Source organism: Herpailurus yagouaroundi, unplaced genomic scaffold (assembly GCF_014898765.1).
Source record: "Herpailurus yagouaroundi ecotype Mexico unplaced genomic scaffold, PumYag 161, whole genome shotgun sequence".
NCBI lineage: Eukaryota > Metazoa > Chordata > Mammalia > Carnivora > Felidae > Herpailurus > Herpailurus yagouaroundi.
Genome location: NW_024412402.1, coordinates 17,325,424 through 17,353,257, shown reverse-complemented (window position 1 = coordinate 17,353,257; position 27,834 = coordinate 17,325,424). Strand labels below are relative to the sequence as shown.

Below are 27,834 nucleotides of genomic sequence, written 5' to 3'. Positions count from 1 at the left end.
AGGAAGGTAAAGTAGACAGAAATTGGGTGTGCACACAGGTATTTCCATTCACAGGCACACAAGGCCCCTGGAGCTCCAGAGGAAGCTGGAGGTAGAAAGAGAAGTGGGGAAGGCCAAGGACATCCATTTGTATTAGATTATAATTATTACTGTCTGATTATTGGTAAATTAGGATTATTCCATGTAGCAGTTAGGGAAGGAAGAAATAGCTACTCACTTTAGACATGTTAAGAATCCTCCAATGAAGAGGGTAGTTGGGTGTTGTGTAAATTTATACACGTGTAAATATGAATATGTATACGTGTGTGTTTATATATCTGCTCTGCCAAGCGAAAATCAGAGTGGCTCTGCTCAAATTGTTAGCTGTAGGACAGGTGTAACACAGGTGATGCTTGGTTAGCTTTTGGCTAAAGTGATTGTTTTATATAAATATAGGATAGCAAGAGGCACAGATGTGATAGTCACAGTTGATGGAACTGGATCTTTTGTCTCACCGCCTCACTTTAAATATCAAAGATCTGAAGCCTTTAGAAAATACACAGGCTAACTTGTTTAGGTTAGAATTTTTTAGATCTTTAAGGTCTTCCCCACCCCTTCCAGGATTTTATGTCTTGATAAATACCATTTTCATGTATAGTAACCCCATCACCGACCTCCTTCCGAAATGTTCTTATATTTCCTCTTTTGCGCGCCCTATAATTATTAAGATCCAGCCAGGTTTACTAAAGCTCACAATACATAACAACCCACCTCTTTCTACAGGAATCTGAGCCTTATTAAGTTCTAGCATACTGAGAGCCATTTACTTGTTTTTTTGGGGGTAAGCAAGGGCAAAGACTGCCCCCTCCTCCTTTTTCTTTCCAGAGACCTTGGGTTTTGAGGTCTTAGATGTACAAATATTTGTAGAGTGGGTTGTAACTCTTCAAAACTATAATGGGAGTTGGTTTGGGATAGTCAGGGTAGGGGATGCTGGTGTGAGTGGTCACAGTGGGAACGGCTTTGACAAGTTTGGTTATATTCCTTGTTTAGTTTCAGCTCTGAGTCATTAAATTCACTGCCATAGTTATAGTACTTAGAAAAGCAGAATTTTATCAGCCTCTTCTAATTCAAAAAGCATTCTACGTTTAAAAATACTTGGTCTGGGGCGCCTGGGTGGCGCAGTCAGTTAAGCGTCCGACTTCAGCCAGGTCACGATCTCGCGGTCCGTGGGTTCGAGCCCCGCGTCAGGCTCTGGGCTGATGGCTCAGAGCCTGGAGCCTGTTTCCGATTCTGTGTCTCCCTCTCTCTCTGCACCTCGCCCGTTCATGCTCTGTCTCTCTCTGTCCCAAAAATAAATAAACGTTGAAAAAAAAAAATTTTTTTTAAATAAATAAATAAAAATACTTGGTCTATTTTTTTTCTTTCCTTTTTTTTTTTTTAATTTTTATTTATTTTTTTGAGACAGAGACAGAGCATGAACAGGGGAGGGTCAGAGAGAGAGGGAGACACAGAATCCGAAACAGGCTCCAGGCTCTGAGCTGTTGGCACAGAGCCCGACGCGGGGCTTGAACTCACAGACTGTGAGATCATGACCTGAGCCGAAGTCGGACGCTCAACTGACTGAGCCACCCAGGCGCCCAATACTTGATGTCTAAACTGATCATTTCACACTTGATCTTAGCCAAAAGGCCAAGAAGTGATCTCGTCTGACCATTTCACAGAGTTGTTTTGAAGACAAGTTGAGATAATATATGTGAAAAAACTTTTGAAAGTGGTGTTCAGGCCTTATAAATTATATCGTGTGAGTACTCAAATTATATTACTAGAAATAGCAGAGAGAAAAGAATTGAATCTTCCTCCTTCTCCCCTCTTCTCGAATCCCCTTTTTAATAAACGTGGCAGAAAAGTCTCATCGCGTCCAGAATAGCAGGAGTAGAATTGTGACACTGATACCGTTAGACACAGGCTGTGGCATAAGTTTGTCTCCTGCCTCTGCATAAATTGAGGCCTGTGGTCTTTAAACTCTTGTACGGCCAGATACCACTTCCCAGTGGTAAGCAGCCCAAAGGCTCCGTGGAACTCCTAATGATGAAAAGGTCATTCTCCGCTACCCTAAGCCACAGCTAATTACCTCCACTTGCTAGAGCCCATCTCTCGCCCCAGTGGGCACCAGCCGCACGCCCTTACCAGCCAGCCCACGTCCTGACTCACTAGATAAACACGGCTGCTCCAGAAGCAATATTGTGAAGTTGTCTCAGTGAACTTAATTAGTTTTCTCCTGGATTATTTTCTCACTAGCTTCTTTAGTGGAGGACGCGTCGGAGACACCTTTTCTCCTCTAAACAGAAAACCGACCTTATGCCGTTAGCCGTGGTTTGTGTCGGTTCCCTCCTGAACTGCAGTGCTTCTCAAAACACACCCACCTTTTACCAGGAATCCGACTTCACTGTGCAAGAGAAACTCTTTCACATCGTTTCCTCTGCTCCCTTCCTCCACAAAAGTGGTCAAAAAGAGGAGACCTTTTTGTTGCCAGCGTGAATAGCACTTGAGAGAAACCAAGCTGTCAGCACTTGGGTTTCATGGTGCTCGGAGTGTATTTGTTTTCATCAGCTGCTTTCTCATTTTTTTCCAGCAGCATCACCGGAGTTCTTCTGCTGCCTGTTGTCACTTAATCTCGCAGAACCCTAATTTCCTCAGCTGTGAAGTAGGAATGTTACTGTCCACCTAAGAATGTTGTTTTGAGAGCTTGAGGAGATTATATTTATTAAATGTCTAACACAATGTGTGGCCCATAATATGTGCTCAGTAAATTTGGGGGATGGGATGTGCAACCTATTTCTTTTTTCAGCGCAAATATTTTTCCCTTGTGTTCTGTATGCTTTTAGTCATTAAGACTATTTGCTTGGGGCGCCTGGGTGGCGCAGTCGGTTAAGCGTCCGACTTCAGCCAGGTCACGATCTCGCGGTCCGTGAGTTCGAGCCCCGCGTCGGGCTCTGGGCTGATGGCTCAGAGCCTGGAGCCTGTTTCCGATTCTGTGTCTCCCTCTCTCTCTGCCCCTCCCCCGTTCATGCTCTGTCTCTCTCTGTCCCAAAAAAATAAATAAACATTAAAAAAAATTAAAAAAAAAAAAAAAAGACTATTTGCTTGTTTCATTTTTCTTTAGATTGGCAATTTTTTTTGACGTTTCTTTATTTTTGAGAGAGCGGTAGCAAGGGAGGGGCACAGAGAGGGGGACAAAGGATCCAAAGCGGGCTCTGCATTGAGAGCAGCAAGCCCGATGTGGAGCTTGAACTCATGAACTGTGGGATCATGACCTGAGGCGAAGTCGGGCGCTCAACCGGCTGAGACACCCAGGTGCCCCTAGATTGGCGATTTCTTAAGCCAGTCTTCAGTTCTATCCAAAAGAGGGCTTGCTTGGAAATAGGTAAACCCTTCTCTTACCTTGTTTCCTCTTGTCGAATGTAAATTGTTTTGCTTGTGTAGGGTATTTTCATTATCTGTTGCTGCATAACTACCCCCAAAGATTACTGAAACAGTAGCCCCTTTATTATCTCTTACAGTTCCTAGGGTTAACTGGACGCAGCTGGGCAATTCTGCCGGCCTTGCTTGGGGTCTCTTCCACCATTGCAGTCAGATGTACCTGGGGCTGGAACAGCCAAAGTGGCTTTACCCACATGTGTGACACTTTTGTGAAGGCTGGAATAACCGGCCACCTCCCCTTCCTTCCCTTTCTCTCCCCCTCTCCCCCCCGCCACTCCACACGGCTAGCTTGAATGTCTGTATGGGGCGACACAAAAGTAGAAGTGCCAGGCCTTGTGAAGACTCAAGCCTGGAAGAGCACAGTCTCACTTTGGTTGAAGCCAGTCATAGGGCCAGCCTGATTCAGCAGGGAGGGGACCGTCCAAGGGTGTGGATACTGAGGGGTATCATTGGAGACTGGCTCCCCAGCAGGTAACAGCCTAGCTCTTGGTTGTTTCCTTACTATTGAGTTCACCTTGCCACTAAGGGAATGCATCGCTTCATGTGTTTCATTTACCAACTGGAATTACCACTCAGTGTTCTCCAACTTAAAATCTTTCAAGTTAAACTAGCAAATTGTTGTTGTAAAAGAGGGAATACTAGCGTAGAGCAAGGAAAAATAACATCCTCAAAATCACTTCACTGCCGCAGCTTTTTCAATAAGAGATTACAGTTGGAGGTTGGAGGTTTCCATGAATTACAAACTGAGCTGTTAACGTGCTTTCACTTCTGGGGCTCAGATTGTCTGTATCCTTGTGGGCAGTTGGATCACTGTGAAGAAGGCACTGAAATAATGAATTTCCTCAAGCTGTCTCTTCTCTCTCTCTCTCTCTCTCTCTCTCTCTCTTTCTTCCATTCCCTGCAGTTCCTTTTGAAACAAATACAAAAGCAGAAACAGTTACACCTTCCAATCCCACTCAGAATGATAAAAGAGATGGTTCAGAAGCTGGATTATTGAGCTCATTTCCAGGGAAGAAACACCCCAGCGCAGTGGAATCATCGCCAGAGAAAAACACTAGTGGTGCCTCTGTCCCTGATGCCCCCATCATTCTGAGCCCTCCGCAGACCTACACATCTGATACGTACAACCTGGTCTGGAGGGCGGGGAAGGATGGCGGGCTGCCCATCAATGCCTATTTTGTGAAGTATCGAAAGGTAATGTCTTCTCATTTATCAGCTTTCTCTTCTCTCACCTTAACGTTGTGTGTATATAACACAAGCTTATTATCTTCGACGTTTATAGAGCAGCAGGAAACAGGAGTGTTCTAGGATTATGAGTTTGGGAGAGCTATCCCAACAGTCATGCTGGTTTTACCAGTAAGCAGTAAGAATGAAAGATACACAGTATCCCCCAGAATAGGAATTCCAAGAACCCAGTGACTTCTTGACATTTTTTTTTTGACATTTTTTTATCAAACACTTTAACCCCTTGAGTGTAAACCTCTAGAAACCACTTTTTAAAAAGTCACCCCTTCCCTTTGTGAGATAGTAAAACACAGTTTATTTAACAAATAAAGCAGTTTCTTATTAGAAACATCAAAGTCCTCTGGTATAATCTCTGACAATTATTTTTATTTCAAGTTGTCTTCTTAATTGTATCGGAATCTTATGTTGTTTGGTGATTTCTTTGAGTGAACCTTGATCCTCTCAGTTGATTTTCCAGTGTTTCTTCCAGAGGCTTGTATTAAAGCAAAATGAAAAAAAGTGTTTCTTTGTTTATGAGACTAATAAATGAACAAAAGACACCCTCATATTTAAAATACCTTTCTTTGTCCAAGACATTTTGGTGCCCATCGTTTAATAGTATATATTTTTAATATCTGGAACAATTAACATGGTGATATTTGAAAGTTTATTCACTGTTTCTAATCTGATGATTCAAGATGTAGAAACTTTGAATGATTCAAGATGAAGAAACTTTCACTGGGATTCTTACGCACACAAAAACTTTGTGTGATGTCGTTTCCTAGTTCTATTAACTAAGACACAACGGATTGGATCTTTTTTTTTTTTTTTTAGTTTATTTATTTATTTTTGAGAGAGCAAGAGAGAATATGCACAAGTAAGGGAGGGGCAGAGAGAGAGGGAGAGAGAATCCCAAGCACACTCTGAGCTGAGTATGAAGCCTGACACGGGACTCCAACCCACAAACCGTGAAATCATGACCTGAGCTGAAATCAAGAGTTGGACGCTTAACTGACTGAGCCACCCAGGCGCCCCAGATCTTTTTAACATTTATTTCCTCCAGTACGTGTGGAAGTGGTGAGACATGAAGAATGCTGGAAAAATATAAAATGCATAATTATGTAACTCATATATGCATATGTATTCTAACTTAACATATATTTATTATGTATATTATATATTATCATTAGTCCAGATTATTATGTACTTATTTTATGCTCCCATTAGCCCAGTAAGAAAGGAGTATTGTTTCCTTTACAAGTAAAGGAAGCAAACTCTGGGAGATAAGTAACTTGCTTGAGGCCACAAATGAGCGGTAAGTAGGAGAACCAGGAAGGAGTCTTTTTATTCCTGAGAATTCCTAAGTTCATGTTACAGGTCTCCTTATATTTCTTAATGTGAGGAAATATCATGTCTCTTTCTTCCAACAGTATATTCCTTACCAACATTCATCTGGAATGGAAGATTTTCTCAAATTGGAATGGAAGGGTTTTTTGCCCTTTGTCTCCTTTTCTTTAATGACTTATTTTCTCTTGAGCAGCTAGATGACGGCGTTGGCCTGGTGGGAAGCTGGCACACAGTTCGAGTCCCGGGAAGTGAGAATGAGCTCCATCTGACAGAACTGGAGCCATCTAGTCTCTATGAAGTTTTGATGGTGGCAAGAAGCGCAGCAGGTGAAGGGCAGCCCGCCATGCTTACCTTCCGAACCAGCAAAGGTGAGTATAATCTTCCTCAGGAGGAGCGAGCTGGCCGTGTTGATGTCTCTTTATTACTGAGTGTCCTTTGGGGTCATAGACATTCTTTTTTATTTTTTTTATTTATTTTTTTTATTTTTGAGAGCGAGAGAGAGACAGAGTGTAAGCAAATCCAAAGCAGGCTGCAGGCTCCAGGCTCTGAGCTGTCAGTAACAGTGCTTGACAAGGGGCTTGAACCCACAAACCATGAGATCATGACCTGAGCCAAAGTTGGACGCTTAACTGACTCTAGGTGCCCCTAGAGATTCTTATATATAAATCCATTAAATAATTTTAGTATAGTACCTTTGTTGGCCATGCTTGGATGGTTGTATTATTCCATCCCATCCAATGTTCTACGAGTATTTCTGAGAATTTATGACATGTAAGGCGTTGGTGTAGGTGATACAGGGAAAGCAAAGATGATCAAGATAAGATTCATCCTAATGGTGCCTCTACTTTGCTAAGTAGGCTCAGACACATAAATAAATACCAACTGAAATCAGGAAGATGACAGAGCGGCCACCCCACACAGTGCCTTGTCCATCCTGCAAGAACATTGACTGACTCTGAGAAAGTGGAAACGTTGGAGGGTTTGAGCTGAGTTGTGTGACATAATCTGTTGTGTGTTTCAACGGGGGTAGGGTAAGGATAGAACGCAGAAGGGCAAGGGTGTGAGCGAAGTACGACAAGTACTGGGAAGGACTGAGAGAGTACAAAGAAAGGATGTTCTTTCAAGTGGGGTAGCTCGTTGAGGGTAGGCTTGATTGAAAAGATGCCATTATAGCTTGGCCATCAATGAACAAAAAGATTTCAGTGAGGAGAGAGGGGAACTGGGTAGCAGAGTATTTTAGTACAGTACAAAAATAAAAAGGAGGTATGATTGAGAAGAAATTATTTATTGGCTTTTGGAAAAGACCCTTTCCTACTAACTACTGAGTGTAGCTAGAAAAATGAGTATTTCTTGTTTGAACTGCACTTTGAGTTAATGTTCATCATCAGTCCACAGTTGTTTATAGAATCTGACCTATAAATACTGAATAAGAAGAACATATTTCAGCTTTAAGATAATCACCCATTTTCACTTTTTGCCTCTTGGAATTTTTAAGCTTAACATGATAATTTTCCCACGAAGAAACAGAAGCTCTTTAAGAATGAGTTTTATGTTTTAGAATGAAGAAATAGGTACAGTAAGAAGAAAAAGGGATGAATAGTTTGCAAGCTTTTCGGCATTTGGCTTTTTTACTTGTGGTGTTTATTCTGTGTGTAAATTTAAATTAGCCTGATGAAGAAAGACACGTTTTAGTTTTCCCTTAAAGCTACTAGAAAAAGACGAAGTAATTTTTTAAAACAATATTTATTTATTTTGATAGAGAAAGAGAGAGAGAGAAGTGGAGGGAGGGGCAGAGAGGGAAAGGGAGGAAGAATCCCAAGCAGGCTCCACGCCTGACGCAGGGCTTGATCTCACAAATTGAGATCATGACCTGAGCCAAAATCGGGAGTCAGCTGCTTAACTGACTGAGCCACCCGGGTGCCCTGACAAAGTAATTTTTTTAAGTCAATTCCTCAGATTATCTAAGTACTGACAATGTAGGTCTTAAACTCAGACCCTGTAACAGACAAGTTCATGTATTTATATTGATACACCAGTTGAGTTTAGTATCTTTCCTTAACTCTACATCTACACAGAAGCTTATATTACCGTACGTGATTATGTGTTTTCTAACTTTTCTAGAGAAAACAACCTCATCAAAAAACACCCAGGCGTCCTCTCCACCCATGGGCATCCCTAGGCGTCCTGTTGTTTCAGAGGCTGCGGACAACTTTGGGGTGGTACTTACAGATTCCTCTAGGCATAGTGGAGGTAAAGTAGAGAACCTTCATTTTTATTGATTTTGTTTGTTTGCACATGTAACTGGCATGTTTCAAATTATTTAGGGGGTAGAGTGGGAGAGGGTGTTTGTTTATTGTTCAGATTATAGCCTACCATAAAGCTCTTTCAGGTCCTATTGCAACCATGTTTTAAAAAAAATTTTTTTTTAATGTTTATTTTTGAGAGTGAGAGAGAGCACGAGTCGGGGAGGGTCAGAGAGAGAGAGGGAGACACAGAATCCGAAGCAGGCTCCAGGCTCCGAGCTGTCAGCACAGAGCCCTACGTGGGGCTCGAACCCACGAACCATGAGATCACGACCTGAGCCGAAGTCAGATGCTTAACTGACTGAGCCACCCAGGCGCCCCCTATTACCATTTTTTTAATGCCCTGTGCTCCGATCTTGGTAACTCAGTGTCATGATTGCTTTTTGAGGTAATAAACTCAGACCCAAAATGTTCTGGTACTAAGATTTTATAACTCATAAAAAGGATTTTTCTCTCTCCTCTCTGGCAAAGAAACTAAATTTATGTTTTGAACTCTGAAAGTCTGACTTTTTTTTTTTTCGGTGATTTATCAAAACGTGTGGTGGTGCCTACGGTATGGTTTAAGTGTTTTGAATGAATACATGCCATATTCCATTTTATTGCTATATCTTGCCACTTGTATGGTTTTTAGATGTCATAGCCATACAGTTTTCAAAAGATTCTTTTTAGTATTTAAATTTCACACATACTAATTCTACAATTACAACATAACGTGCTCTTTGTGGCTGTGTTCATGTGTGTTAGCAGGATGTCTAGGGAGGGCTTAAAATTTCATTGCTGAGCTCTAACAGTGTTCAAGCCTCTCTTCCCTATTTGTATAGTCTTTCACGAATTGGCCTCAGACAAAAGCAGGTCATAACATTTGAACACCCTTCTGGAACCCCTCTGCTTCTTCAATATCATGAGCCTCTTCTGCTTGAGTACTTTAGCCTCTGAGGAGCAGTTCAGCTCCCTTAATAGAGTACTTACACGAGTATCAACTTTATATAATTTTTTTTAATGTTTATTTATATTTGAGAGAGAGACAGATAGAGCATGAGTGGGGGAGGGGAAGAGAGAGAGGGAGACACAGAATCCGAAGCAGGCTCCAGGCTCTGAGCTATCAGCACAGAGCCCAACGGGGAGCTTGAATTCACAAACCGCGAGATCATGACCTGAGCTGAAGTCAGCCGCTCAGATGACTGAGCCCCCCAGGTGCCCCGAGTATCAACTATATATGAATAAAGTTGACATCTGAAAAACAAAAACCTTATGACTTATTTAACATCCTGTGGTAGATACTGGACCAAATGCTGTTGCAGCAGAGGCAAAATAAATCTGCCTTCAAGGAGTTTACAGCATCGTGAATGATCTAGACAATAAGTCCGCAACAGTATAGTGGGTAATATATACACATTAACCCATAACAATGATTTGGATTCATTGTGCTGAGAGTCTACCCTTGGCGTTCTGGGATCGCGAGAGAAATATGCAGAGGAGGCAGGTGGTGGTAAGAGAGGCTCCCTCTGCTGAGCTTCAAAGACAAGAATGCTATAAAGACAAGAATGGAGGAAGGAACAAGAAATGCAAGACAGCTCCTGTGCAAAGAGATGCAAAATTGACATGTTGGATTTCGTGTCGAGGTTTAGAGGTTAGGGTTTTAATTTGGTGTGATTGGTTACTGTTGGGAGTGACACCAGAGTAGGGGGGAGGCAGGTGGGCACCTTGTATGATGTACTTAAAATTTTAATCTTTCCTAAAAAAAAAAAAAATAATAATAATAATTTTTCCTGGAAAGCTGTGAAGAACCATAGAAGACTTTAAAGAGGGGGAAAGAAGAAATGGCCAAAGATGAGGCTAGAGAAATAACGAAAATAGTGAGAGTGTGGATGGAGAGGGACACAGCTGTCAGACAAAGGAGATTGAGTCCACGTTGAAGGAGAGGCAAAGGTGTGGGGCCTCGGGCTTGGGCAACCAGGGCCCATTTACCGAGACCGGTAATAAGGATAGTTTCGTGTAGCTTAAGGGTTCAGTTCTGGAAGTCATGAGTTTGGAATCACCCAGGCAGAGATAGCCGTAGGAAGTGATCTCTTGAATCTTCGCAATAACCCTGGGGGAAGGATTAGCATATTTTACAAATCAGTTAACTGAGACTCAAGAAGGCCATGCAGGCTTGCCTGAGCTCTCCAGAACTGCTATTCAAAATTCAGATTTTTGAACTCCCAACTACAGTCTTTCTTTTATCCCATAACTGCCACATGCTCTCTCTTTTACATATTGAAGATTCTTTTCTGTAATGGTTCTTTTCCCTAATAACCTTCTCTTTCTGTTTGATCTTTGGTGTTCTTTGATGAGTTTTAACCTCCTATGCATCAGTATAAGGAAGTGGTTGGTTATCTAGTACCAAAAGAGAGATTCACTAACAGTACTGTTCATTCTGTTTCCATTGCTTTCTAACTTGAAAGGAATACAGTAAGTATCACTCAAAAGTTGCCTGCTTTGAGTATTTTCCTCTTTTTAATCCATCAAGCGCTTTGCTTTTAAAATGCCACCAATTTCTCCATACAAGTACCATCTGCAACATTATTATGTTCTTTCTTATGTGTTTGTTTGGGCTAAAGGGGTGTCAAGTTGAGACAGAGTGGTGTTGCTTAAGGAATGTGGCACGGGCCAGACAGACAGGGTTCACTTAGTGACTTTACCCAGGTAACATCACCATGGCCCGGAGCTGGACCTCCTCCTTCAGCTCTGGACACCTGATTGTTAGCATGCCAAACGACAGTCAGTCTCTTGAGACCCAGCTTGCCTTTGCAGAATTCATAGGTGATCAGCGTAAACCAGAATGGCGACTTACTAATTTGCACTGAAACCATCCCACAGACCAGATTGTCTCTGTCGGCATTCTTCCCTGGTAGGAACCAAGTGGGAAGACAGTTACAACCACAAGTGTGTGGTCTTCTTGGTCAGCAAGAAGAGTTAGGTACGTGCTTTAAATGGCTGGTGGACTTAATCCTGACGTTTCTACCTGCCATGGGAGTCTAGACTATCTAGGTTGTGGGCCAGGACCTCCCCTCCCCTTGGCCATGTCACCTGTAACTGCTAGACATTCGTTCTCTGACTCCTTTTTCTAAAGTTTGTGTGGATGACTAGGTGGCTCATCTCGTTACTGAGGGCCGTTTTCTTGATTTTTTTAAGAAGTATTTTTAATGTTTATTCGTTTTTGAGAGAGAGAGCAGAGACAGGACATGAGTGGAGGAGGGGCAGAGAGAGAGGGAGACACAGAAAGTGAAGCCAGCTCCAGGCTCTGAGCTGTCAGCACAGAGCCCGACGTGGGGCTGGAACTCACGGACCACGAGATCATGACCTGAGCCGAAGTCGGATGCTCAATCGACTGAGCCACCCAGGCGCCCCACCCCCTTTTCTTTATTTAACTGCATATCCTGTCTTCCTGCTTCCATCCCACGTAGCATTCTCTTTGCCCATTAATATCACTGTTGATTTATTAATCAAATTTTATCTGTCTTTACTGCCTGCAGTCTGTGTTTTTGGAGTAGCGTTCCTATATCCTTGAGGTATGTTAAGATAGGATATGATAGTAATAGCTAATAATCTGTATGTGTGTTATGTAGCTTGGATGGGTAAAGAAAAACATTTAAATAACACCTAATTTTGAAAACTTACTATAAATTATAAGCACCAGGTGATAATTACTTATACACTATTTAGCCATGAATCTAAGGTAGCATGGTCACTATTATCATGCCCATTAACTTTCCATTTTCTAGAGCTAATTATCAAGTTTATAGATGACTTTGTTTTTCCTTTATTTCCTGTATCTGGTCATTTCATTGCCCCTTAGCTTTTAAAAGATAACAGGAAGATAGTCTTAATATTATTAACTCTGGCAGTTAGTTTGGTGACGAATCTTTAATAAAATGACCCTTTTAGTTTGAGTTATTCTTGTCTCTGACACCAGGGGTTATTGGAATAAATGTTTCCGTGTTTAGTTCCAGAAGCACCTGATCGGCCTACCATCTCTATGGCATCAGAGACGTCCGTCTATGTCACTTGGATTCCTCGGGCCAATGGGGGTTCTCCAATCACTGCCTTCAAGGTCGAGTACAAACGGATGAGGACTAGTGATTGGCTGGTGGCAGCTGAAGATATCCCTCCTTCCAAACTTTCTGTGGAAGTTCGTAGCTTAGAGCCAGGTAATGATATTCAAACATTTCCTTTTTTGCCATCCACTGCTGACTTGAGATGCATATTTATAGTGGTCTCGTACTCTTCTGATTGTTAAAGTAATACAAGCCTGTTGTGTGAAAACGGAAGAGAAACTATGAAGAAAAGAATGAGTCACCTGAAACCCATCCAGCCAGAGATAAGCATTGTTTACAGTTTGGTGTATTTTTGTAGCCTTTTTTTTTTTTTTTTAATACAAACCAGGATCGTGCCATAAATACTGTTTTGTGATCCCATTTTCCCTCTATCACATGCCTTTTCCAATATCATTAGAAATTCTTCAAAAACTCAAGTTTTTAATAACTATGTATCTGCTGTATAAGTGTAGTGTGATTTACGTAACACGTTCTTTTCTTCTGGGTCTTGGATTCTTTCTAACTGCTAATCAGTAGAAACAGTGCTGTGTGACATCTTTGTGTGTGTGTGTGTAAGGTGTTTTGCTATAATTACATATTTTAAGAGGCAAATTGCTGGTTGTTTGACAAAAATTGTTTGCTCTAATGATGAATCTCTCAACGGAAATGGGAGAACACTCATGCTTTGCTCAGCAGAACACCCGACTTCCCTGCTGCCACCCCAGCATCTTGAAGGCTGTATGTGAGACGTTAAACCACACAAGGAAAAAGCAGTAATCACAAATACACTTTGGTTGCTTTTATCTGTGTTCCATGACCATTTTTGTTTATGGCCTTTTTAAAGGTACTTTAGTGACAGATGTCGGTGTTTGTCTAGACAGGTAACATGAGCCTCAGAACCTGCAGGTAGAGTTGGGAGAAGGTGACAGTTTTAAATGTGGGCGAAGCTGGGTAGCATTTTACAGACAGAAAACACCGTCTTCAGAAGCCCTGTGGTTATTTATGAGCCATCAGGAAACGTGCTGGGGGAGTCTAATTTATTCTTTAGATCTAGATCGTCAGAAACTCACAATCCTTAGAGGTTTTTGGTTTTTTGTTTTTTTTTTTTTAAGTTCTTAATATGTAATACAAATAAATACCTTCTGTTGTGGCTTAAATCTGTCCGCTCTTATCCCATTATTGGTGAAATCAAGTGACATCTGCTGTCACCCACACAGCGCCCCTTCCTAAGTGTATTCACTGTGTTAAACTTCGCTTCAGTTGTTTCTTTCAAAGGGGAAAGAACCTCGTTTTGAACACAGATACTTCAACCAATACTGCATTTGATGGTTATGATTTTAGAACGTGATGGTAAAAAAAAGTAAATGCGCTCTTTCCTGTTCTCTACCTGCCCCTACCATGACAGACATCATTAATCTTTCATGGCCTTGTCTCCCAGTGGCTCCTAATAAGCTCTTGGACCCGGGAACACAACATCTTGAACATCCGCTGCCAGTTGACAGAAGCTGGCAAGTGGATTGAAATCTGTTTACCGTGGAGACTTCAGAGTGTGTTCTCGTGACTGTAGATAGATACTTAGGCACAGTTGTCATATCTCGTATAATGATATGACCTTCGGTTGTCTGTTTGCAGATTTTTAAAAACTCTGTTTTTTCCTTTTTTTTTTTTTTTCCCCTCCCTCAAAAGGTTCAACATACAAATTTAGGGTTATTGCCATTAACCATTATGGTGAGAGTTTTCGGAGTTCGGCATCTCGTCCTTATCAGGTGGCTGGGTTCCCCAATCGTTTCTCTAACCGTCCAATAACTGGACCCCACATTGCTTACACTGAAGCTGTCAGTGATACGCAGATCATGCTGAAGTGGACGGTAAGTGGGACAGCTTTTCTAATGAGACGGTTGTCTACTTTGGCCATGGTAATGATTGATTTGATATCCTCATGACACGATATTACGAATAGCAAATGTTTTTAACTTCTGAGTGAGGGAAAGTTGAAGGGCATAGAATATTTATCTAAAAGCACCTGTGATGAGTGGGACAGTCTTCTCAGCTCTCAGCCAAGTGTTCACTCAATTGCCATTTCAAGATTGAGTGATAGATTTTTTATCGTGTTTATTTATTTATTTTGAGGGGGAAGGAGGGGGAGAGGGAGAGGGAGGGAGAATCCCAAGCAGGCTCCATGCTGTCAGTGCAGAGCCCGACACAGGGCTTGATCTCACAAACCACGAGATCATGACCTGAGCCGAAATCAAGAGTTGGACGTTCGACCAACTGAGCCACCCAGGCACCCCCAAGATTTATTTATTTTGAACCAAACATACTTTTATGCCTTAGAACCTGGTGAAATATATTACATTATTTTTGCCCAGCCCTCCAGTAAGTTAAATGCTCGCAATACCTTTGAATTAAATTTAAAATAGCCATCAAGGATGTTTACAAAATGAAGCTGGAAAAGTATTGCCACACAGATATTTCACATCATGGATGTTGAAAGTTACACTCATTTTTGTCTTTGACAAGTCTTTGCTTCTATTTTTTAGTACATTCCATCAAGTAACAATAACACTCCCATTCAAGGATTTTATATCTACTACCGGCCAACAGATAGTGACAATGACAGTGATTACAAGAGGGATGTTGTAGAAGGTAAGTCCCACTGGCAAGCTGGCGTAAAGAGCTTTGGGCGGAGAAAGTTTGTAAATATTATGAAAAACATCATCCCAGGTTAAGATAGATAAAATATGAAATGTCATAGACACTATTACTTTGATTTTTTTTCCCAAAGAGAGACCATCTTTCCAAGGTAATATACATAGTATCTTCCATTTTGGTTATAGAAACAGTTAAAAAACCCTGGGGGAGATCTGACTTGTCAGTAGTTCATCTGAAAAAAATTCTTGTTTTCTGTTTTATTTAAGTGAATAGTAACATGAGTATAAAAATCACTTGCAACTTCTAGCTATATGTAAAAAAATGTCTCCGTCTCAGTTCCATTAACGTCTCTACTGGAATGATTGCATCTTAAGCATGTTCTCCGCTTTGAGAGATGCTGAGGAATTGGAATATATAGAGACAAAAAACCAGCCAAGATAGGGAAGGGTGTTGAAACTACCTTTCCCTTGCATTTAAAATACAATCTAGAACTTTGCATGTGGTCTGAAGGCCCCACATGACCTGGCTGGCCCCTGCCTGCACCTTCCTCCAGCCTCACACACGTCTCCCCTCTCACTGTGTCTTCCGTGACACGCCGGCCCTCTTTGAGTTTCCTTGTGTGCACCAGGATCTCTCTTGCCTCAGTACTATGACACGTGGCGGTTCCTACTCCCTACTGTGTTCCTCTTCTGGTGTTTTATTTAGTTTTTTCTGTTGTGGGCCGAAATGTTACTTCCTCAGGTAACCTCTGCCGGTTCATGTGAGTTACCCTTGGTGTAATTTCTAACTGTGCCCTTTATGGTTATGTCATAGAATTCACCACAGTTGGTATGTAAGGAGTATGTGTGCATGTGTGCGTGTGTGTATGAAATTATTTACTTAGTTTGTCCCCACCGCTAAACGTTAGCCTCTTTGTAGGCAAGGGGTCTTTTCTCTAGTGTCGTATCCCCAGCCCCTCCAGTGGTGAGGTGTTCGGTATTTAATGAATGAATGGAGTCGAAAAGAGCAGTGGAATATCTGAGGATGATCAGGCTGGAAAAAGGACGACTAACAAGCAATGTGACAGCTGCCTTCAAATACTGAAAAGACTATTATGTGGAGGAAGAACTCAGCCGGTGGGGAGGGGCAGCTAAAAGGAAGTAGCATAAAGAAGCAACCTCCAACACGGCTCTTTTAACAAACTCAGAAACTCCTTAATTTTGGAGGTGTTCAGTAGAAGCTGGATGCTTCTTTCTCAGTGATCTCTTAGAAGCGATTCTTGCTTTGGGAGGAAGCCTTCCTCCAAGGGCTATTTTCCCCTCCCAAGATTCTGCTCCTTTGAGCTATTAACATCACGATGGATCATGTCAAAAAATGGCCCTGGGCCAAGGTTGCTTTCATACGACTTCTTGATGTCAGAGGCTGCATATAAATTTCGTTGTAAGTAGTCTTATAATAAATTCACTTAAATACGCTAAATTAAGTTTTCTTTAAATAGTGTAATTTAAATAATGTCTTTCCAGCAGATTACTTTTGTAATATAGTAAAAAATTATCATCTGAGTTTTAATACCTGGTGCCTAGCAGGTGCTCGGTAAATATTTTTTGAATGAAAGAACGATTATTTCTCTTAATGTGGAAAAGTAGGAAACAAATTAGTTTCTAAAATCCACTTTAAACATGAAGCACTGGGGGCGCCTGGGTGGCGCAGTCGGTTAAGCGTCCGACTTCAGCCAGGTCACGATCTCGCGGTCCGTGAGTTCGAGCCCCGCGTCGGGCTCTGGGCTGATGGCTCAGAGCCTGGAGCCTGTTTCCCATTCTGTGTCTGCCTCTCTCTCTGCCCCTCCCCCATTCATGCTCTGTCTCTCTCTGTCCCAAAAATAAATAAACGTTGAAAAAAAAATTAAAAAAATAAAAAAAATAAAAAAAAAATAAACATGAAGCACTGGGGGAATGAGGTAAGATACTTGTCAGTGGCCAGACTATTCTGTGAAGTTAAGACGGTAGCTGTCTTGAGGGAGATATGACCAGAAGCAGCATGGGGGGTACTTTTGGGGTGCCGGTAATATTTTCTTTCTTGACCTAGGTATCGGTACCATGGGTGTGTTCAATTCATGAACATTCAGCGAGCTGTTCCGTTATGGGTACTTTTCCCTGTGCATATATCACTTTCTGAAAAAGCTATGCAAAAAGAAGAAATGATAAGAGTTATTAGTAACTGTTCTCTATTTGAGTTCTAGTTAGGTCATCACTTTAGTCTAACTGGGTTAGGAGAGTGGCACTGTCACTTTTATTTCTAAAATCTTTTGACAGAGATTAACATTTGCTATGAAATAGTTCTAAACAAGGTAAATGTAAACAAAGTGAACAGCTCTCTTTGTCTCGCTCTGTGCCTTCTTTTCCCAACCTCCCCTGGTTCTACTCTCTAGAAATATCCACCAGTGAACAGTTTTTAAAATATATTCCCTAGTTCAATCTTTGAAATTTTTGCAAGCTTTTGTGATGTGAATATGATGTGTGGAACTGGGAAATTAACTTTTGTATCCAGTAGTCGTGTCTGCCGACGTGAGTTTTGCCTTACGGTTCACAGAGAACTTGTTTATAAACTTCGTAGACGGAGCAGTTAGATGTTTAAGTGGGCTTCACTGTGCTGTGTAATTTGCTTATTCCTTATTTTCAAGTTTATGCATTTGAAATTCTTTTTGTGGCAGTTGGAAACTCTTGGCCTGTCCTCCCAAACCAAGGAACGAAAGTATTTACCCTTTGCCCATAAAGTTTTCTTTAAGGCAAAGTTTTAGATTACTTATGTATATGGACTCAGAATTGTTTAAGCTTTTGGAAAAAAACCTGAAACTCGATTACAGTGTTAAAGAATACACCAAGAGCAATTACATCAAGTTATCCTATCTTCTGAATTAAGTTCCACATTGGAGTAAACCATAAATGTTTCCAGCATACCAGTGCTTTTGTGGTGAATATTTTTGTCTTGTAAAGTTGAGTTTCCAAAAAATTAAAGTATCAGGCATCCTAATCGTTAAGCCTGTGCTTTGGCTTTTCACCTTTTCTAAAATATTCTTTGAGAAAAAAAGAAAAAAAATGACCTGTTTAAGAAAAGGGTATGCTGGTTGGTTGACTTTCAACCTAATAATGTACTTTGTTGTCTTACTCATCAGTGATCAGGAAAACTCTCTCTGCTAGTGCTTCCTGTCATTTTAGCCATTTGAATAATTACCACAACAGTGGAGTATTATTCTAACAAGATATGTGTTCTTTTACCTGTTTTTCTCTTATTAGTTAACATATGGGAAGCGCAGTGTAATGACGTTTTGACTAGGACTCTGAAAGGAAAACTTCCAATCTAGTGTGGTCATTATTCAGGAGAACGTTTATAGTTAGGTGAGTGTAGGGCTGAGCTAGGAAAGACCCAAGGACAGAGAAAAAATAGAAGTCTTTGAGAAAGTGTTTGGAACTTAGAAATAGATCTATTCCAGTCTTTGAATCAAGATTGTGAGTCAAGTTTATTTTAGGGTCCTCTTTATACTTACAAAGGGGGCATAGAATTCCTTACTTCTTGAGCCTTTCAGAGTCCCTTGATCCTAAAACAAGCAGATTCTCTTCTGTGTAAACTATGGGTCTTTATGAATGAGGGGTTTTGTAGTGGTGACCTGGAAAAGGGGCTGTGTTTCCGGTCTGAAATATTTTTGTCTGTGTTGAATTAGAAAGGAACCCAGTGCTGTTGGACCTGTCAGCCGAGTAGATTTGACTTGCTTGTGTGGTTTGGTTTTGTTTTTCCTCCCCCTTCAATTAATTCTTAAATCAGTAGGTGGTATAGTTGAGCTTCTAAGGAACTGTGGAAACAGTTTGAAGAGGTATGTTCTAAGAGGGATTAAAGGTGCAGGAAGAGTTCATTAAATCTGCCAGAAGTGTCCCTGTTTATTAAAGTTCATCACATGTCCGTGGAAGTAAAAATGGAGAGCGGTTCGCATGAGAATTGGTTCAGTTTGGGGAGTGTTTCTAAATGAAACGTTGGCTGGGTGCCATGGATAACAGAAGTCATTCTATTAGAGATACTTGTGTGGTTTGGAGACCCTGACTCAAAAGAAAAGAAACAGTGGAGCAGGAACCAAGAGTTTCCGCTAGTAGATTTTGCTTTTTGATTATTCTCAACCATTTGTTCAGACATTCACTTAGACATCTGTTCACGTCACATCCAGTCCAGCAGAACTGAGAGTTTCTCTGAGGCCTGTCTTGTAAATAAATGGTCACTTATTCTGGGTTGGGCGCCATTTGCTGATCTCATTTATAGTACTGCTTTCTGGAGGGTGGACAGACTGGATTGACTTGCTAGGTTAAAATAGACCATCAGAGGACTTGAGGGGTTTTTCTCCCTTAACTTATGCATAAAATTAACATGGATTTTATGAAAGGCCTACTGCTAATTCTTGGTAACGAAACCAAATATTACTGCCAGTGCACGGGTATAGCTTTAATTCCATGTACCTCTTGTCATTTGTTTCATGGCATGTCACAGAAATGCTGTTTATCTTGCTGCATTACTGAAGTGCTTCGCTGAAGGACATTTTCATCACGCAAACAGACGCTATGGCGATAGGATGCTGTTCCAACCACGTTTCGAAATTACCTTTGGGTCGTGCGATACGTAAAGCTTGTCTTTTCCTTTTCCTTTCTAGGTTCAAAGCAGTGGCACATGATTGGCCATCTGCAGCCAGAAACCTCCTACGATATTAAAATGCAGTGCTTCAACGAAGGGGGAGAAAGCGAGTTTAGTAACGTGATGATCTGTGAAACTAAAGGTAAGAGAGGAATGAGAACTCATGCTTTTTTTTCCTGGCGTGAAGACTGTCCCAACGGAACACATAATACGTTGACTAGAGCACTTGTCTAAAACCTAGTTTACGGAAACATTGATCATATTCATTAATTTCTGTGTGGCTCCAAGCAACTCACTCCTCTTCTTTTTTTCTTTTTCTCCACAAAGAGAGTAGAAATATTTGCCGAGTAATTGCTGAGATTGCTGTGAAAATTAGAATACTTTTTTAAAAAAAGCATAATTTTAGGGAAAAGTGCTTTATACCCTTCAAGTGGTTTCTTGAATGACAGTTATGTGTAACTCTATCTACTTAAGTGTGGTGGTTAAATTCAGAATTAGCAGTGCGCTAGGCTAAATTGAAATTCCAAACTCTGCCTCCATATGTACATTGACTATAAAATATCTTCTAGTTGTTTTTTTTAATGTTTATTTATTTATTTTGAGAGAGAGAGAGAGAGAGAGAGCTGGAGAGGGGCAGAGGGAGGGAGAGAGAGAATCCCACACAGGCACCTCACTGTCAGTGCAGAGCCTGATGCAGGGCTCGAACTCAGGAACTGTGAGATCATGACCTGAGCCAAAATCAAGAGTTGCACGCTTAACCCACTGAGCCACCCAGGTACTCCTATTATCTGTTTTTAAAGGTGATAATACTACACGTAATAGAAACAGCTAATGTGGCTATTTACAAACTTGTGTCCAGTCTCAGTTAAGCTAATAGAAAAAGAGACTGGTTTTAACTTGTGTCTGTTTTTAAGAACAAGAGAAAATTTCCCATATTCTCCCCCGTCCCCACCCCCACTGGTCTCAGTGATCAGGACTCAGTCACATGCTCCTCCCCAAACCATTCCCGGGAGTGAAATGATTGATCAGGACCTACTTTAGTTGTTGGGGTTTGAGTGGACAGCTCAACAAAATTGGGGCTCTGCAAGTATGGGAGGAAAAGGCTGCTGACTGGGCTGGGCAGCCTTCAGTGTGTCTGCTACAGGTGATCTTATGATACCAATTCAAAAATGAAACTGGGGCGCCTGGGTGGCTCAGTCAGTTGAGCGTCCAACTCTTGATTTCGGCTCAGGTCATGATCCCAGGCTCTTGGGATTGAACCCATGTTGGGGTCCACGCTGAGTGTGGAGCCTGCTTAAGATTGTCTCTTTCTCCCCCTGTCCCTCTCCCCTGCTTGCTGTCTCAAATAAAATTAAAAAAAAATTTTTTTTTAATTTTTTTATAAATTTTTTTTTAATGTTTATTTATTTTTGAGACAGAGAGAGACAGAGCATGAACGGGGGAGGGGCAGAGAGAGAGGGAGACACAGAATCGGAAACAGGCTCCAGGCTCCGAGCTATCAGCCCAGAGCCTGACGCGGGGCTCGAACTCACGGACCGTGAGATCGTGACCTGGCTGAAGTCGGACGCTTAACCGACTGCGCCACCCAGGCGCCCCCCAAAAAAAATTTTTTAATGAAGAAACTGAGGCTCAGATAAATTGAATTATAAATTTTTTAAAATGTTTTATTTATTTTTGAGACAGAGAGAGACAGAGTGTGAGCAGGGGAGGGGCAGAGAGAGGGGAGACACAGAATCCAAAGCAGGCTCCAGGCTCTGAGCTGTCAGCACAGAGCCCAACACGGGGCTCAGACTCACAAACCGTGAGATCATGACCTGAGCCAAAGTCGGATGCTTGACCGACTGAGCCACCCAGATGCCCCACATAAACTGAATTATAAAGACAAGACGTTGTTCCATCTTTTAATGCTAAGTTAGTCATATGACTTTCTGCTGCAAAACCCACATATTAAATCCACATTAAACATGTATATATAAATATACAGACATTTAAATTTACCTTGGATTTAATTTGGGTAGTATATATTTGAGGGGCTTTTTGTATTAGTCACTGTGATACGTTAACGGACATTTCTTACTTGCCTCTAGAGTGTTGTCATACGTAGGGCAAAATTAAACAAAAATGGAATTTATCATCTCTGTCCCCAAGACATTTAAGAATCTAGCCAGGCAAAACATAAAAGATAGACAACAGTGTAATAACTGTATTATTTAAGCACAGATGTGTCTATAATAGTATATGCCTCATTAATTGACTTTGTTGGGGAATAAAAGGTTCTACCTACAGACTTCCAGGTCACTAAAAAATGAAAAAAGCTCTTTAAAACATTAACTGTTTATGTTGAATAACTTTCTGAAATGTGTTACACAATTCCCAGCCTGTTTAAATAGAATGTATAATACACAATCTCAGTTTTTAAAGAAATGACTCAGGGGGTGCCTGGATGGCTCAGTCAGTTAAACGTCCCACTTTGGCTCAGGTCATGATCTCAGGATTTGTGAGTCCAAGCCCCACACTGGGCTCTCTGCTGTCGGCACAGAGCCTGCTTCGGTGGATCCTTCTACAGATCCTCTGTCCCGCCTCCCACCGCTCCCCCACTCGTACTCCTCTCTCTGTCAAAAATTATAAAAACATTAAAATAAAAAAAAATAAATGACTCAAGGTTCTTGTTTTTTTTTTTTTTTTAAACAATCTTTATTTATTTTGAGAGAGAGACAGAGTGTGAGCAGGGGAGGGGCAGAGAGAGAGGGAGACACAGAATCCGAAGCAGGCTCCAGGCCCTGAACTGTCAGCACAGAGCCCGACGTGGGGCTTGAACTCACAAAGTATGAGATCATGACCTGAGCCGAAGTCGGATGCTTAACCAGGCGCCCCTCAGGGTTCGTGTTGTTAACGGTGATTGTCTTATCTTTAGTGATTTAGTAAGGTTTTTCAGGAATGGTGTTGAAGCCAGCCCATTTCCCCCTACTCTTAAATATCAGAGACTGTCATAATTTTTCTTAGTTCTTTGTTTTCTCTTTATGTTTTCCATCTCACTTTTCTTGTTCCATGCTCTTAGCCTCTTCTTCTTCCTCATCCTCATTCTCCTTCTTCTTCCTCTTCTTTTTTTTTGTTTTAAAGTTTATTTGTTTATTTTGGGGAGGAGGAGCCAGCAGAAAGAGAGAGAAAGAGAAAGAGAATCCCAAGCAGGCTCCACACTGCCAGCACAGAGCCTCATGCAGGGCTGGAACCCATGAACAATGAGATAATGACCTGAGCCGAAATCAAGAGCCAGAGCCGAGGCTTAACCAATTGAGCCACCCAGGCACTCCTCTTGTTTTCTTTTTCTGCTTCCCCCTTCCTCCTCCCCCTCCTCCTCCTCCCCCCTTCTTCCTCTTCCTCCCCCTTCCTCCTCCTCATCCCTTCTTTTTCTTCCTTCCTTCTCTTCCCTTCCTTCTTCTCCTCCCTTCCTCCTCCCCGTCCTCCTATTTCTTCTTACTGATGTTGATGAGTCTGTGTCACCTCCACCACAGAATTTATTAACTTTGGCAGCAGTTGGCAAAATCATCAAGCTTGGTAGAATTGTGAATAAATAAAAACTAAATGAAGAGTAGATAAATCTGACGGACTTCCCCATGGGTAATCATGATCTTTAATGTATGATCTGTAACGTCTATTTTGCCTCAGAAACTCATTTGTTTCCTTTAGAATTGGCAGGGACCTTCAAATTGTCTAAGCCAACATACTACCTGAAGTAGGAGTTTCTTTTAGAGTCTCTGCCGAGTATTCATCTTGTTTTCACTGTTGGAGACCTCTTTCCTTTGAAAGGTGGACTCTTTTTTATGGATTCCCAGCTCTGTGCTGTGTAAAGTTGCTAGAAAGTTGAACCCCACTGTACTACTTATTGACTGAGATTGTTTTTAAAGAGCACTCTGCCCCAGTACAAGCCGTAACAGGAAGTATAATAACTAATAGTAACAAAAGTGATCCAACACTGCTATGTGCCAGTCTCTGTTCTAAGTGCTTTACATGATTAACTCATTTACCCTTCATTACAGCCTTCTGATAGAGCAGTTGTTATCTCCAGTTTCCACATACAGACACTGGTCCGTGGAGGTTAAAGTCCTACAGCTAAGGATAAATGGTAGAACTGAGAATATAAAGCTGGGCAGTGTGGTTCCAGAGGCCGGGCTGTCAGCCACTATGCTCTGTTGCTACTCTGTGACATTTAAAACATTAAGAACATGTTTTTTGAGGACAGAGACAGTGGGGTTTGAGTCCACCTGTTACTAGCTTCTGTTGTCACTCTAACTCAGAATATCAATGCATTAGGTAAAAAGACTGCATGTACGTGGACTCCATAGGGTATTGGTTTTGAAATGCTTGTCTTCAGAATTGCAGATGATTGTTCGAATAGTCCAAAGCCGTATCTTGTAATAGTAATCACATGAAAGAGACATCAAATATGTACTTTTGAGTCTTCTTCAGCTCAGAGTATATCACAGAGAAATATTGGTTCCATCCGTAAGTTGGAATATTTTTATTTCAACTCTTTGATAGTCTTCTACAAGGATAATTGGGCAGATAATCATATAGGAGCTTGGGTTCAAGTAGGTACATTTGTTTCCCTGATTTTATGATTTCTCTAGAGTTTGTGGACTAAGACTTTGGCACATCCGATTTTTCAACTTTTGAGCCCTCTTTGTGACTCATTGGTGGTCACATCATCTCAGTAACAAGTATAAACACATTGGTTTGCATTCCTAACCAGACCTCCTTCAGAGAGTAAACCATTTCATGGAGTCTGTGTTCGCTCTGACATCATGTTTTCCTTTATATTTCAACTAGTGAAACGTGTTCCTGGAGCTTCTGAGTATCCTGTCAAAGACTTGAGTACCCCTCCAAATTCCCCAGGAGGTGGACGAAACGTTGGGCCTGCAACCAGCCCCACCAGAAGCAGCGATATGTTGTATCTGATAGTTGGCTGCGTGCTGGGTGTCATGGTCCTCATTCTCATGGCTTTCATCGCAATGTGCCTGTGGAAGAACCGCCAGCAAAGCACCATACAGAGTAAGCCATTCAGAAATATTTCCTTGTCCTTTTATAAAGATGGGTGGGAAAATATTGTCAGAATACATACTGATCCCTAATACTTTTGTGCATGAGTGTCATGGCATAAAACATGTTAGATACTCTTCATTCAGGGAGGGGACTTAAAAACGGTTCTAGCTGTCAGCCAGAATAAGTGGAGCATCACATTAAATTGCCCAGTAGAAATAAACAGCAAAGCCAAAACCAGGCAGGTCTCTAAGTAAATAGCTGACTTAGTGCTGGGAAACCCTGGCTTTGTCGGACCACCAAAGAGCAAAGAGTTTTTGAAGCGTGAGCTCTGGGATTGCTGCAGGAACGCCTTCTTACTGGTACAAGACCTGTCAGCAGGAATAGAAGAGGCTGGAAAGTCTGGAAAGGAATACTTTTCTAAGTTGCTTTTACTGAATGACACAAATTAAGGTAACGTGGTCCTGTTTCAGGACCTGGTGTACCCAAACAGCTCGAGACCGGTATCTCTTTCCCCTAAGTGTATCTTGTAATGAGAGTGTTTACACGGTCAGTGATGATGCTATATGAAAACAGCTAGCCCAGAACCCCTCTTCCTTTCTCTTTCCCGACCTCTCTCCCTTCCCCTCTCCTTTGCCCCTTTCTTGTTCTCCCAACCGTTATAATCAGGGGAATCAGATCCAGCAGAGACTTTAGTCTTTGGTGGGAGGAGGTTTTTTGGTTTTCTCACTGGCCCCAGAATAAGAGAATTAAAGCTAATAGCTCAGGGGGAGAAAAGGTGATTTGTTTTTATCGAACTGGTGCCCCCCAGGAGACAGTAGGGAGAGAATTGGTAGTGGTGGTGATACCAGGCTGAAAGGGTTGGAGATCATTTGATTGGCTCTTTTTCTAAATGGTTTCAGTATCATTGACTTTAATTGTGTGAGCTGAATCATTAAAGGAAAAGTACTGCTTTGGTTGTCTGGGCGAGATTAATCTGGTTAAGGTCATTTCCCTTTATGACTTGGTAATATGTTCAAAGATAGAAGCTTATGATAGTAATGTTCATTCAGTCATTTATTCAGAAGATACTCATTAACTATCTTTGAGGCGCCTGGCACTGTTGTAAGCAATGAACGCTGGTAAAAAAGTAAACATGGCCCCTGCCCTGTCAACTTACAGTTGTAGTGGAAAAGATAATCAGATATACTGATAATAACTCACCTGTGCAAAAAGTTCAGTAATAGGAAGAACACCTAATCCAATCTTGGCATGTTCTAATACCTTCAAAGAATTTATCCGAACTCTGCCAATAAGTACTGTAGAGTTTAGGTACCATATTCTCTAAGGACTATTTCACTTTTTCTAGATATGTCTAGTAAGTGTACCCCTGGAAATCAGAATTGAGGCAACTATTTTATGCTTTTAGTATAAGGAAATGGAATAATTAGCCTTTAGTAAACCACAACTTCCACATGGACTGTATTAACCAAGGAACTGTATGGATAGTCAGTGAATGTATACATAACTCCATCCTTTCATTTAAAAGTGTTATTACTGGGGCGCCTGGGTGGCGCAGTCGGTTAAGCGTCCGACTTCAGCCAGGTCACGATCTCGCGGTCCGTGAGTTCGAGCCCCGCGTCAGGCTCTGGGCTGATGGCTCAGAGCCTGGAGCCTGTTTCCGATTCTGTGTCTCCCTCTCTCTCTGCCCCTCCCCCGTTCATGCTCTATCTCTCTCTATCCCAAAAATAAATAAACGTTGAAAAAAAATTTAAAAAAAAAATAAATAAATAAATAAAAGTGTTATTACTATTTAAAATATCCTACCTAGGGGCGCCTGGGTGGCTCAGTTCGTTGGGCATCCAACTTCAGCTCAGGTCATGATCTCGTGGTTTGTGAGTTCGAGTCCCGCGTCAGGCTCTGTGCTAACAGCTCAGAGCCTGGAGCCTGCTTCAGATTCTGTGTCTCCCTCTCTCTGTGTCCCTCCCCCATTCGTGCTCTTTCTTTCTCTCTCTCTCTCAAAAATAAATAAACATTTAACAAATTCAAAACAATAATAAAACATCCTACCTAAAGGTTGCCTTTTGTTGTTTAAAAAAAAACCTTTTTTTAGTGTTTTATTTATTCTTGAGAGAGAGAGAGAGAGAATAAGCAGGGGAGGGGCAGAGAGAGGGGGGGACACAGAATCCAAAGCAGGCTCTAGGCTCTCAGCACAGAGCCTGACGTGGGGCTCGAACTCACAAACCGTGAGATCATGACCTGAGCTGAAGTTGGATGCTTAACTGACTGAGCCACCCAGGCGCCCTGTCTTTTGTTGTTTTTTTTATATGGTTTCTCTCGGCACTTTGAAGCGTGAGGGAGTTTAAACACTTTTTCTTAGTGTTGCCAGGACTTTGATAGTTTCAACTTACATAATTTATTAATTCTTTTGAGTAATTTCTCTCTGGTTAATTTCTTTTCCCATTAACAGAGTCTTAATTAACTCAAAGTTCCTAGCTATCTCCTTACAAGGAAATAGCAATAACTTTCTCAAAGCATATCTCATAATTAGGCGTTAAGTGAACACAGTGAACATCTTTAGGGCATTTTATTTTCTTGTATTTATAGTTTCTTAGGGGTTTGTTTCATTAATCAAACTGCCTACCCAAGAAGATTGTCTTTTTTAGTGTCTTACTGTTGTGTGTTTTTGGTTTTTTTGTTTGTTTCATTTTGTTTTGTTTTGCTTCTTCTCTTTTAACAGAATATGACCCTCCAGGATATCTCTACCAAGGGTCAGATATTAATGGGCAGATGGTGGAATACACTACTCTGCCTGGCACAAATCGGATAAATGGGAATGTTCACGGAAGCTTCATAAGTAATGGAGGTCTCAGCAATGGCTGCTCCCATGTTCACCATAAGATCTCTAATGGAGTCAATGGAGTCATGAATGGGAACTTAAATGGAGGGCTTTACGCGGGACACACAAGCTCACTAACCAGGACGCATGTGGATTTTGAACATCCTCGTCACCTAGTAAATGTAAGAGACCTAATTATAAATAAAGCCTCCCTGGGCATCTGGATGGCTCAGTCGGTTAAGCATCTGAGTTTGGCTCAGGTCATGAT

General features: G+C 41.5%; 1 protein-coding gene across 4 annotated transcripts in view; it reads left to right on the top strand.

The window, feature by feature from the left end:
* CDON (cell adhesion associated, oncogene regulated) overlaps positions 1-27,834 on the top strand; it is a 101,605-nt gene that overhangs the window by 48,211 nt on the left and 25,560 nt on the right. For all 4 annotated transcript variants that reach the window (XM_040483469.1, XM_040483468.1, XM_040483470.1 and 1 more), the window contains exons 9-17: positions 4,364-4,653; positions 6,224-6,398; positions 8,152-8,280; positions 12,320-12,523; positions 14,096-14,277; positions 14,950-15,055; positions 19,731-19,853; positions 24,539-24,760; positions 27,468-27,748. In XM_040483469.1, coding sequence (XP_040339403.1) covers positions 4,364-4,653; positions 6,224-6,398; positions 8,152-8,280; positions 12,320-12,523; positions 14,096-14,277; positions 14,950-15,055; positions 19,731-19,853; positions 24,539-24,760; positions 27,468-27,748 — 1,712 coding nt within the window. The remainder of the gene's footprint in view (positions 1-4,363; positions 4,654-6,223; positions 6,399-8,151; positions 8,281-12,319; positions 12,524-14,095; positions 14,278-14,949; positions 15,056-19,730; positions 19,854-24,538; positions 24,761-27,467; positions 27,749-27,834) is intronic.